The 12,724-nt window shown below is 47.0% G+C and overlaps 1 protein-coding gene across 1 annotated transcript in view; it reads right to left on the reverse strand.

Moving 5' to 3' along the window:
* The window catches only part of MAML2 (mastermind like transcriptional coactivator 2), a 247,240-nt gene extending 237,540 nt beyond the window's left edge, over positions 1–9,700 (reverse strand). The window contains exon 1 of the mRNA XM_064170370.1: positions 7,500–9,700. Within this exon, the coding sequence (XP_064026440.1) occupies positions 7,500–7,895 (396 nt within the window). The 5' untranslated portion in view covers positions 7,896–9,700. The remainder of the gene's footprint in view (positions 1–7,499) is intronic.
* Between the last annotated feature and the right edge of the window lie 3,024 nt (positions 9,701–12,724).

The following is a 12,724-nucleotide window of genomic DNA, read 5'->3' on the forward strand; positions in this document are numbered from 1 at the left end:
CAAAACAGAATAGCCATGATGAACCTTCTTGGGGTTTCATCTGCTAGTCCAGGATCCCATCAGGTCTTTCAGCCAGCTCCAGGTTGAAGCAGCAGGTAAATAGGTTTCTTCCTCAATGTCTCAGAAGCACTTTTATACTGATTTCTTATTGGTACTAAGATCTCTGCACCTTGCTTCAGCTGGGTTTGCAAACACCTCAGAATTATGACTTTATGACACAAATGAAAATAGAAGATGCAGGAGCCATTTCTGAACAAAAGGAATTTATTCAAGAAAACACCAACACCTATATGTGAAGCCACAGGTGTGAGGTATAGTCAAATTAACCCCCAAAATAAATTATCATTTTCCAGTAAGCGTGTTGGAATTTTGTATGTACGTTATTCAACTGAGAACTATTTCTGAGTCTTTCTCCCACTCTGAGCTGTAAGTATGATTCTTCCTCCATTGCTACCATCTGGGAGGCAACCAACACATGCAGGACAAGGTGGCTCCCACCTGCTAGTGCTAGGGCACAGCTGCAGCCTCAACATAGTGAGTGACTTGTGTATAAACTCTCAGTTCCATTCCCACTTTGCTCCCTGTTTGCTGGAGTAAGTGATTGAAGTGCCTGCACACAGAAGACTTAATTGAGAGGCTAATTTGATTACAAACTGATACAGAATCAAGAGGAAGTAAAGCAAGAAAATAGGAAGCATACATTTCTGACTATGAATTATAGGTTGGGAAATGCTTTCTTCTTCTAAAATCAAGGGACACTGCTACATTTTGCACTTTCGTTGTGGATCATGGCAGTGTGATGCCATAAAAACCCAGCTCTGGAATTTATGAGATTATGAACACTCTCTGATTCTGTGTAAAAGACTCATATGGGTTTGTATTTCCAGCACTCATACTTGTTGGTCAAAGGCTGAAAAGGTGATTTAAGTGCATCTCAGAGGCTCAAAACACAGAAGTCACATAAGAAGAATCCATCAACTTGTGTGCATTGCCTGCAGTGTTGCCAAAACAAACATTCAAATACCCTGTCTTAGGATCCATCAATAACAAATTTGTATTCTATATCCAGACAACTCATGATCAGATCTCAATACACTTTACAAGGGTGATATACATACATATACATATATATATAGAGAGAGAGAGAGAGAAAACTGCCACTTATGGAAGTGAAATAACAGGAGTAATCTGTGGAACAGATCCTAGAGTCAGAATAGAAAGTTTACAGTATGCTTACCTAAGAACTGTTGCATGAGTGTTGCAGGTATTTTGTGTCAGCTTTCCTTGTTGGCACCATAGTACAATTATGGATTGATAATCTGTATCTAGCAATACTTTGGAAGAACTTGACAAGGTATGACAAATTCACAAACTGGCTCTCAAGTGGCTATAGGAAGCTTTTAGTGGGAAATATGGAGCATAGTTTATGCTTTCAGATGAAAAAAAAAACCAAACCAAACCAAACCAAACCAAAGAAACCTCCAACAACATCCTCCCCCCAACACACACACAAAAAGGAATCTCTTAATACTGTTAAGCTTGAAAGGTGATTCAAATCTCACTTGGCACCAACTCCTTTTCTGCAGCCAAGACCACTGCCTCCTTCACTGCTCAGAAATGTTCCAAACTGTATTAGTGGTAAGATCCTTTTCAGGTTTACAGCCACTGATTCAGATTTGTGGAAAACACAGCCCTGTCATGAATCCTATCAGCTTCATCCTATGACTGCTGGGAATATCATCACTGGGAAGTCATACAGAGGAACACTGACATGAAGACACCAGAGAGAGGCCAAAGACTAAAGACCGTATTGTTGTTCTTCTCTTCAGAGTGGCCAGGCACCTAAAGCTCTTCTATGTACCATGTAGCTGGTTGTGTGCCCTCTGAAGTGTTGCACAGTGGTTTCTTTAATCACGTTCCTGAACTCCACAGAAATGGTGGTGTCAGGTTATTATCACACAGAGCTGGGTCCTCACTGGAGCCCAGGGTCCCATGTGCTAGTCAATGGGATGCTACCACCTGAGGAACACAAGAATAGGTGGGAAACAGTGGCACAACAGGAGACATGAGCAAGGCCACAGAGATGCTTACTGGAACCTCTATGCTTGTGTTTTATTAGCTGGAGCCACTTGCTAACTTCCAGCTCCTCCTACACCACGTAAGAGCATAGTATAAATGATGCTCTGGAGGCACTGCCCTTCCCAAAGTTGTCAAAGAGACCAGGATGAATCTTTTCTTTTCCTATAATGAGACATGGGTGAAGTTTTGGTTTCATAAACCAGCAGACTTGTAAGAAAGATAGAGTACAACTGGCCTCCAAAGATGATACCTTGATAGAAAGGACTGTTGAGAACAGTTAGAAAGAGGAAGAGAGGCACGTTATGACCTTTCTTAACCTCCTAACCTAGTTGCTGGGGTTTTTTTGGTCACTGCAAGATAATCAAATCTCACATACACCTTCTGCAGACAGTATTCTTTGCAAGGGGAGAAGTAATAATGATAAGTCAAAGTTTTGGCAAAGCAGCCTGACTCAGACATGCCTTCCTTAGGTTTAGATTTCCCCATGAAGTGGGTGACATCTTAGCTAGAGTCACACTTCTCTGTGCAAAAGAAACAGAAGCTGTTTTGGTGCTACAGACAAGGGACTCAATTTGAGAGCTCTGTCGGAGGGTGTGCCATAATAGTCAGGCAAGCTAAGAAGCCCATGGGTTGGCCTCAGAGGGTATGTCAAGTCCAGGCAAAGAAGCTGGACTTCTGCTACAGAAATTTTAGTGGTGGAAACAGTCTGTTATACTGTTTCAGAATGGAGGAAACCTTCACTAAATGTACTTTAAGCTTAAAAAGCTGCAAAGGAGGCTCGGACTGAAAAGGCTCCTACACTAGCACACATTTAACAAACTCCCTGACCTTTTTATTAAGTATGGCTTTTATGCAACTTCCAGGGTGTCTTCTTGATTTTGGTTCAGAAAATTTTCTGTCAGCCAAATGAACAAAGATTTTAAATGGTACCCATGCACGTCCTAACCAAATGGCTCAAAGCAGGCCAGAGGGCCCATAACAGCAGATCAAAGTTCTCTACTGAGAAAGGCAATGTGCCTTACTCATTCTACCTGACTTGGCTACATTAGCTGTCTTTATCAGAATCCAGCTTCACTCCTGCAGAAGCACAAGGAGCAGACGGCAGTCCTACACCTCACAAACAGAACATTTCATTGTCCTATACCTCACAAACAGAAGGTGTCATTGCTTTGGCACCAAACTTTGTCCACCAAAAATCCCACCCCAGCTTTGCGGAATGCTTTGTCCTTTAATGCACCTGTGCTCAGTGTACTATTACGTTGTGTCACACTTCACAGCTGGTCATCTTATGTTGCTTGCTGCAGAGTGCTTCTAAAAGTTACGTACATGTGGAACCAGAAAATGCCGCTATTTCTGCAGGGTACACTAGCAGCCAACTAGCAAACTAAGCAAACCGGTTGGAAGATAGGGAAGTGTAAACGTGGGCCAAAGATACCAGAGCAAAATCCCTCCTTTTAAAATATGTTACCATGGGGGAGGCAAAACCTCAACAAGCACAATGTGGACTATTGAGAAAAGTCATTAGGAAACTAAGTCAGGGCTTCTGTGATCATTGAAGGATGTCCACACGAAATAACTGCCTAAACTGAGGTTCTAGAAGCCAGACTTGGCTACTGGCTCTTCCAGATTAGTACTGATATTGATGGGAATTTAGGGAAGAAAGAGGAATTAATTCATTCTTCTCTTCCTTGGCTAGTGTTGCCTTTATGGGACTGTTTCCCCTTTTCAGCTGCTTGCAAACTACATCTGTGTGCAGGCTACTTTCACAGTTGCTCCTCAGAGTACAGAAAACATTAATGTATTTAATTACTATTTTAAATTAATCCTAATAATGATAAATACAGCACAACTTTGAGATGGGTGAAAGTAGAACAGGTCACCTGTGACTGATGACAAACATTGCTTAACGCACTCAGAGCCACTGGTGTGATGGCAATGAAAGAACCTGACCAGAATAATGCCCATAAAACAGAGTTCCAGGCTCGTACAAAGCTAAATGAACAGTGCTTAAGCCTATGTCAGGAGAATGAAGGAATGAGTCGGCCACCAGAGTTTTGAAACTGCAGTAACACTTTGGTATTACTAGTTCAATGCTTAAACCACTGAGGAATGCCCTCCAGAGCTAACTGTGTATATATAACATAAATAATATAAACAGCTAAGTGCTGGAGGGCATATACATACAAATACATGTATATATAAAAGAAAGACAGGGCATTTTATCAGTTCTACTCTGCACCACAAGAAGTAACACCACCACATAAATAAACAAATGTCAGCTCTTGGGAAATGCAAGGAGGCAAAAAGCACAAAAGCTTTCCTATCTATGTCCCAAAGAATAAATTTCTCCTTCACGTACGCCCACATCCACTGGCCCAGCTAAAACATCTCTAATTAGAAAATTCTGCAGCCAAAGATGCTTTCTCAAAATTCAAAGTAATGCTGCCAAATTAAGCCAAAACCAAGCTCCACTAAAACCACTCTCTTCTGCCAGATTTAAGGTATCTGCTGGGAAAAGATAATTGTCAAATAATAGTATCAACAAAGTCAGATAGTAATTTCAAGCTCTTTGATATGTTCAAATGTTATCGAGTGTCAAATATTTACTCTTGAGTCCAACTGTGTAAACAACCCATCCAATGCCATTAAACATGGCAGACACACTTGTTATGAGAGCAGCACGGCTTGCAAAGCAAAGGAAACAACCCAGCTATTTTCAGGACAAGTGTGGGGACAATCTTGGGTTTGCAAAGGGTGTCCTGATAGCCAGAAATCCTCCAAAAGAGTTATGACTGCCTTTGCATTTATCTGTGTAGCGTTTTTACTTGCGGACCTACAGCAGTCAGAGATGTGCCCAGTCTTGCACAAATGCTCCTGCCTTGTGTTTGTCTGTGTCAGAGCTCTATCTGCCCCAACTAAAGATCAGAGATGTTCCTTGTTCCAGGACACTGTGGACTTCAGATGTGCTGTCAGCAAAACATCTGAAGTTGGCAGAATACTGCATATAAGGCTTCCACTGGATTTCCTCTTAGGAAACACTGTAACAAATGAATTCTGCTTAAAGATGGTTCTGTTCCTCCATCTATATATAAAGCACAGGACAAAAGACTTAGTTTGCTCTGTCTTTCCTCTTCAAGTACCTTTAGAAGAACTGGTAGAGCAAACTCCCCCTTTTGCTATGGCTGGATTGAAAACAAGACCCCATTATTTTCTGGTCCATCCCTGACTCCTTAATTTTCTAGAACAGGAGCACAATGCTGTGCTACCTGCTGTATGACCCTCAGTCACCAGAATTCATCCCACTAAGACACTGTGGTTTCCTTTTTAACGTTTGCAACAGTGTTCGATGGAGCTCTTGGTAACGGCAACATGTGTCTCCATAACACAGAGATGTGACTTTGAACCAAGGCCTTTCTCTGCTCCTTAGTGAGGCAGTCCTACCAGAGTGGCAGAAGAGGAATGTCCGTGTCAAACACAGAGTAGGAGGACCAGCGATGTGCAGTGATACAATTACAACAATGCTGCTTCATGAGCCAGCATTTCTTCTGTGTCAAAACACGGGTTAGAGCCCCAAACATCATGCTCAGTGAAGTCATGCACCTTGTCAGCAGGCTTACCAAACTCCAGCATACAAAAATGAGGGGAACTTAGTCACATCTTCCCCCTGTCAAAAACACTTATGTGTGGAGTTAACTGAGAGTACGCAACACAGGGCAGGGGCTGTGCACAGCGTTCTCCAGCACAGAGCAGGTTAACAATCATCAGCAGTATTTCAGAAATGCATACAATCTCTCTGCCTTTAAAAGATTAAAATCTTTCTATATTTTCTTTGGAGTTGGTTCATTTTGCACTTTCAAACAGCTGCCTCTATCTATTTCATAATAATAGTAACAACTGGTAAGAAAACGTGTAAACAAAAACAAAACAGAACCAAACCTCACACAGCCTTGTTCTCTGATCTCAGAAAGTTGATTTTTCCAGAACATACACTATTAGGCAAAAGTCTTTTCTTTCTTTTTTTCCCCCCCATAAGACAAAAGCAAAGCATTTCATTAATACACACTGGAAAAATAAGATAATGGCTTTCTTGATTGTGATGAGGGACGTGGAGAGATTTAATCTGAACACTGAGTCAGGTCGAAGTGCCTAAACTCCCCTCGGACACAATGTTATCGCATTAACACTTACATCATCACCCTGACGAATGATGCTGAGTAACGCAGCACTAAACGTCGATCCACGCACTACTGTGAATTCCCAGGTAAGAAGGGAGAAACAACCACAAAGGTCCCATTTTAGCATGTGTCAGGCACCGAGAAAAGGCAGATTTGATATCTGAAGTGGAAAGAGCAATCTATTTTCAGCCATTAAAATAGCAGCCGCAGGTCTATCAGGACATAGTCACACCTCTTAATTATTTTGCACGTGTGCTGGGAATTAAAGAGTTGGAAGGCAGCACAGTGCAGCCAGCATATGCCTTCAAAAGCATGGCGCAGTGAGTGCTTGTAATATAGTAACAGGAGACAACTCTTCACCTCCTTGACATGTTCAGAGCAATTTCTAGATGAAAGAGGTCAGCATTACTATTTACAAAGCAACAGTGCCTGAAAAACTCTTGTAACTGCGTCGTGAAGCACACTCAGTAGTAACATCAAACGAACCGCTCCTGGAGAAGCTGCTGCTTGAGCACTGGGCACAAGACGCCGTCACTGTACGCTCCCACCTAGCACTGCGCCTGCAAGCACCTGCAGGACCCCGAACTGCACGCATTGGGCTCCCGGTTCTCAGCACTGCCTGTCTGCCCCGTGCAGAAATGCTGGCCGAAGGACACAGCAGCAAACTGCCACCTTGAGTAAAAATAGCTGTCTGAAGCCTTGACAATTGGTGGGGGCAATGTGAGCATGGGCGATACTTTAGGACTACTTTCCACCCCTGCCTGGGGATGGATCTGCTGACAGTGTCTGCAGGCAGTGGCCCTCCTCAGAGATGCCTGCTGTCGCCACCTCAATGAGGCGATGGCAGAAGCACACAATGCATTTTTTAGGACCACAACATGGTTTAAAACCATCTCCAGAAACCCCTTCGAGGGAAGTCACATCCTTCAGCTGCCCTACTTCGGGCCTGGCAATCCTACCCACTGCTCCTCACACCCTTGATGCCACCCTGGGGCCCGGCACAGGTAGGGACCATGGCAGAGGGCAAGAGGCATAGCGAATCGAGCCAAGGACACCCCACCACAGGACTGCCCTCGGGTGGGGACCGGCTTCGGCCTCGGAGCTAAGCCCACCTCCAAGCCTCGCCAGAGGGAGGGCTGAGGGAAGCAGGGGGGTGCTCTGACGGGAGGGAACGGAGGAGGAGGGCTTCTCCTCACGGTCGCGCATGGCGGCCCCTCCCTGCCGGCAGGGGGCGCTGTGACTCACCGCCAGGAGGGCCGAGGCGCGCTGCTCCCCCGCCGGCTGCTCCCCGTTGATGCCGCCGTTGCTGAGGAGGTGCTGGTGGTAGTCCGGGGGCGCGGCGGCGGCGGGGGTGGCCGAGCCGCCGGCAGCAGCCGCCTTGGGGTGTTTGCCGGTCTTGCGGGCTCCTTGCCCCTGCTGCACGAGGTGGAGCAGCTGCAAGGTGCTCTCCCGCTCGCGGTCGGAGCTCTCGGCGCGACCCCGCTCGTAGCGCCCCTCGCAGCTGAGGTGGTGCTGGCGGCAGACGGCGATGCGGGCCCGCAGCCGCTCCACGATGGCGCTGTGCACCCGGGGCGCCGCCGGGCCCCCCCCCAGCAGCCCGGCCCCCAGCCCCGCGGCCTGGGGGGGAGCCGTGTCGCCCATCGCTGTTTGCCGCTCCTGGCCCTCCGGATGGGTCGGTCCTCACTGCCGCATGGAGGAGGCGGGGGGTGGGGGGGTGGAAGGCGGGGGCAGCGGCGGCGGGAGCCCGAGCCCGGGGGCTGGCGGCGGGGCGGAGGGCAGTCAGCCTCGCGCCCCTAGCCCACCCCTACCCGGCCCCCGGGCGGTGACGGCCCTGCGGGGGGTTGACAGATCGGGGGTGGAGTGGAGGTGGGGGGAGCGCGGAGCGTCCGGCGGCTGCTAGGGCTGTGCCAGCATCGGCCGGGCGGGAGGCGGGGGTCCGGGCCGGGCAGCCCCCGCCCAGGGGCTCTGTGGGGAGGAAAGGGCGCCCAGGAAGGAGGGGTGGGCTCCGCCGGGGGAGAAGGAAAAAAAGTCGTCGAGCCGCTGCCTCCAAAATTAATCCCTGGATGAAGGAGATCTCCCTCGGGAATGAGTGAGACTTGGCAGGTTTATTGATTTTATTTTATTTCCAGGGAGCGGGGCGAGTTATTCCTTGAAGTAGAAATTTAAGGCATTGTCGTGCTCGGTGACACGAAGAAACCCCCCGGCGGACAAAAAAATCTCGTATAATTTGGCAGAGTGGGGTTTGGGGGTTGAGCTTGTTTGTTGTTGTTGTTGTTGTTTTAAAGTCTTTAGTAAATGTGCAAATAAAGATCAGGGGAAGGAGGAGGCGGCTCGGATTAGTTTAGTCTTTGTGCTTCTCGTTTCTCTTGCCCGCTCTTTGCTGGCCACTCTTCGGTTTATTACTGTGTCCAACTGTCTGCCGCTAAACTGTAGTTCCTCTAAAAATAAGACGAATCCCCCGGTCCGGAACAATGTCAGTCAGTGAACTTGCAGACCACGCTTTCGCCTTCAGTTAATCCAGCCACTGGATAGAATCCGTACTGCTTTCAGCGCTTATTTCCCCCCTTAGTAATAAACCAGCAATTTACGAACCCAAGCAAAGAACTCCTCTCGCATACTTTCCCTTATATCGATATCGAATAGTTTCAAGCACAGTTTCAAGAAAAGCACGGGAAATTGAGGGAAGGAAAAAAAAAAAAAAGCCAGCCCCTCTTCAGACAGTAATTACAAACGAAGAGTTGCACTTACAAACTTCCAGCATTTTGCACCCAGAACAGTCCAGCCACTTATCCTTTGTGGGTTTTGTATATTCCATTCCCGACCCGCCGGGCTGGGTGGTTGCCGGTAGGTTATCGCCGCTGCCTCTGCCGGACGCTGCCGCCGCCGGGTGTTCGAGCTGCCCGTTGCTGCTCCGTGCGGTGCGGAGCGGAGCGGAGCGGGGCGCTGCGGGGGCGGGAGGCGGGTGTCCGCGATAGCGCGGCCGGGGAGGCCGGAGCGAGGCGCGGAGCCTCCCAGCGGCCGCGAAGGGGAGTCGGGCAGCCGCCGCTCCCCGGGAGGTATTTGCACGGGAGGAAGCCAAGGAAATCCCCTTTTACCTCCTCGTTCTGTACCTGGGTGCCGGGCTGGGGCGCGGGCGGGTGCTGCGCCGCCGAAGCAGCCGCCTAGGAGCGCAGCCTCCCGCTCTCCCTCCTCCCCCGGCGGCGAGACCTTCAGGCGGTACGAGGGAGTTCTCAAATAAATCACGGCGCTGCGCTCCTCTACCAGCTGGATTTATCTGGAACAAACGGCAGAAAAACAAGCAGTGCCTTCTGGAGCGCTTTCATGCACGGGGCGAGTGCACGACACTAAGTGAGGCTTGGGATGTGGGAGCCCCGGGCTCTTGTCATGAGTGTCTTAGGTGTCCGGGGCAAGGACACTGCACTTTGATTACTCCCTGAGGAAGCCACAGCCTTGGTGCTTCTCCTGCCAGATTCTTCTGTTTAGAACCGGAGTGGCTAACTGGGAGAGCTGGCTGGTACTAACTGAAAGCCATCAGGTCTTGCATGTTGTTGTAGGTGAGCTGTGAAGGGAGATGCAGAAATAGGAGGGAGCTGGCCGGTTCTGTTAAAGCAATACAAGTGTGCTACCATGGCTGTATTGTCAAATTCCCCAGTACCTCTTTGGAAATGAAGATGGCCCCCAAGCATGCAGACACACATCCCTAATGGAAAAGTTTAAGGTATTTTTTGGCTTTTCAGCCTCTAATACAAGGGTGCATCAGCGCTGCATTTATTTCTGCAGTGGTTCCAGTCTGAAAAAAATGCACAAATTTCATCACAACATACCATGAGTATAACCCTTTCAAAAGGCAGGTTTATGCCCTCCCAAGATCATGCACATAAATACTTAGAATGCCAATGATGAAATGATTCCTGGAAATTCCCCCCCAGATACATAAAAGGCAGTGCTGGACCTGTGGGCAATATGAAAACCCCAAATTCATGCCCCTCATGTTCTCTGTGTTGTAGCAAACATCCCCATGTGTTTCCAGGACCTGAATGTATGACCACTAGCTAGAGTATGCAGCACATTCAGACCATGTTTGCCCCAGCAAAAGATTCATTTCTTTGCTGATAGATGAAGGCTGGGGAAGCCAGGGTTGTGGATGTGCTACCTTCCAGGGAAGGCATTACTGCTAATGGGAAAAGAGATTTTTGTGTTTGGCCCAGGACAGCTGAGGAAGAGTGAGTTATGATTTGACACACAACAGCAGCATGGGTCTGTTGAGAACAACGGGCTGATACTGCTGGAAAATAGGATTTAATGTTTGTGAAAGAATGGACAATGTTACCTTGGCTTCAAGCCTCACTTATTTTTGTTCTTTATAGCTCAGATTGCCACTGATGTGTTTCAGAGAGGCAGTCACAGTGCACACGTGTAACAGTAACACACGAGAGAAGAAGCACGAGTGTTTTTAAACAAAGTCTGCGCTGATGTGTTCAGAGCTGCTGTGGGCACAGGGAATCAGCAGTGTCGCTCTGGAAGATACACAAGACAGCTGCAGGAGTTCTCTCTCCCTTACAAGATTTTGTAGAATCCAGAGAATAATCTTTCAAAACAATGATTTTTGAATGTTAAGAGGCTTAAGGTTCGCGTTTTGCCAAGCGTTGTGATTTGGCAGGTCCTTTTAGGGGCGAGGGACAGCCGTTTGCAAGGCTGCGCTCCTAGCCCCGGGCGCTCAATCCGCAGCGAATGCTGCCCCCCGTGTTTCAGAGAGGGAATTGCCCTGAGTTCATCCCTTAGCTTTTCCGAGTTTGGGCCAGAACAGGCTGCCGAATGTTTCTAGCCCCTGGATACCTCGGTGATTTTTGAGTTGGCTTGTGGCCAGTTTTTTAGAAGTAAGCGGCTCTTAACAGCATCGTGACATCAGCTGCCAGACAGGTCTGAGGTGTTCTAATAAACACAGGCAACAAAACATTTAAGAGATCCTGAATAATTCTTTTCCTTCTGCCTACATTCATTTGTGGCCTTTTTACGTGATACTGTAATCTCATGTGAGCTCTCATGCTCAAGTAATTTTTCTGTGTGAATTCACTATTGCTGTCGAAGTTCTGAGTGCCTGAAGTCAGCAGCCCCTTCCAGATCAGTAAAGCAATTATTTTTGCTGAGTCCACAGCCAGGAATTCTCACCATAAGCATCCCATTGTGCTAATAACTTTCCAAAAATGGAACAAAGAGACTTGTACTGAACCTGTGTCATCTACAACTTGAGTACATCTAGATGAATACCTCATTCATCTGTGTTTATAAATCATGTATCAAATTACTTCTAAATAGTATTAACTCCTCCAGAAGAGCAAGCACATGCTTAATATCAATACTGCAGAGGATTCTCCAAACTGGAGCTTTGAATTTCCATCCATTTCCATTTGCTTTTCAGTGAGGGTTCTTAGCCATACGTGTGTTTCTTGGGGTACCTCCAGTGTGGCAGGCTCATGTACCATGCTGCTCACCTGATGAAATGTTTAACTTTGGAGCACAGTCTGCACCTGACTCAAGTTTTCATGTCCTTTCAGTTTGAGCACAAGATGCATGCAATCACTGCTCTGTTTAAACTATAAAATAATCCATCTCAAGCACACACCATTTTACACACACACACACACATATATATATAATTCTCAGAACAATCTAAAGAAGCTATGTCTACATCTTATCGAATAAACAACAGGGAAAAAAACAAACAAACCAACAAAACTCCCAACAAACCAACACCACCAAAACCAAAACCAAACAACCTTCTGCTATCACTTAATACGTAGAAAAAAACACCAAAATTCACATAAATTATTCAGGGAAGTGGAGCTTCTGTGGGTGGTTTTAACAGGATCCCTCAATACCATTCCACATATTCATGTGTTATTCCTTGTCTGGTAGATTATAGTTTCTTATATTCTTTTGTCTCACCTCTAAATTCAGATTAGAAATTGGTAGTTCATATTTCTCAAAGAAGAATCAGAAAAATCAAGTGAAATGAAGTCTATTTTGTTCATACTGAGTATTTCTCTTGGAGTGGTCTTTTATTTACATGTGTTTGTCTAACACACTCACTCTGTTTATGCAGACAGACTTAAGGAAGGGCCAGGAGGAAGCTCAGGGGTGACCTCATTGCTGTCTACAACTACCTGAAGGGAGGCTGTAGCCAGGTCGGGGTTGGTCTCTACTCCCAGACAACCAGCAACAGAACAGGGGGACACAGTCTGAAGTTGTGCCTAGGGAGGTATAGGCTGGATGTTAGGAGGAAGTTCTTCCCAGAGAGAGTGATTTGCCATTGGAAGGGGCTGCCCAGGGAGGTGGTGGAGTCACCGTCCCTGGACGTGTTCAAGAAAAGACTGGATGAGGCACTTGGTGCCATGGTCTAGTTGACTGGCTAGGGCTGGGTGCTAGGTTGGACTGGATGATCTTGGAGGTCTCTTCCAACCTGGTTCATT

The sequence above is a fragment of the Pogoniulus pusillus genome, chromosome 3 (genome assembly GCF_015220805.1).
Source record: "Pogoniulus pusillus isolate bPogPus1 chromosome 3, bPogPus1.pri, whole genome shotgun sequence".
NCBI classification, from domain to species: domain Eukaryota; kingdom Metazoa; phylum Chordata; class Aves; order Piciformes; family Lybiidae; genus Pogoniulus; species Pogoniulus pusillus.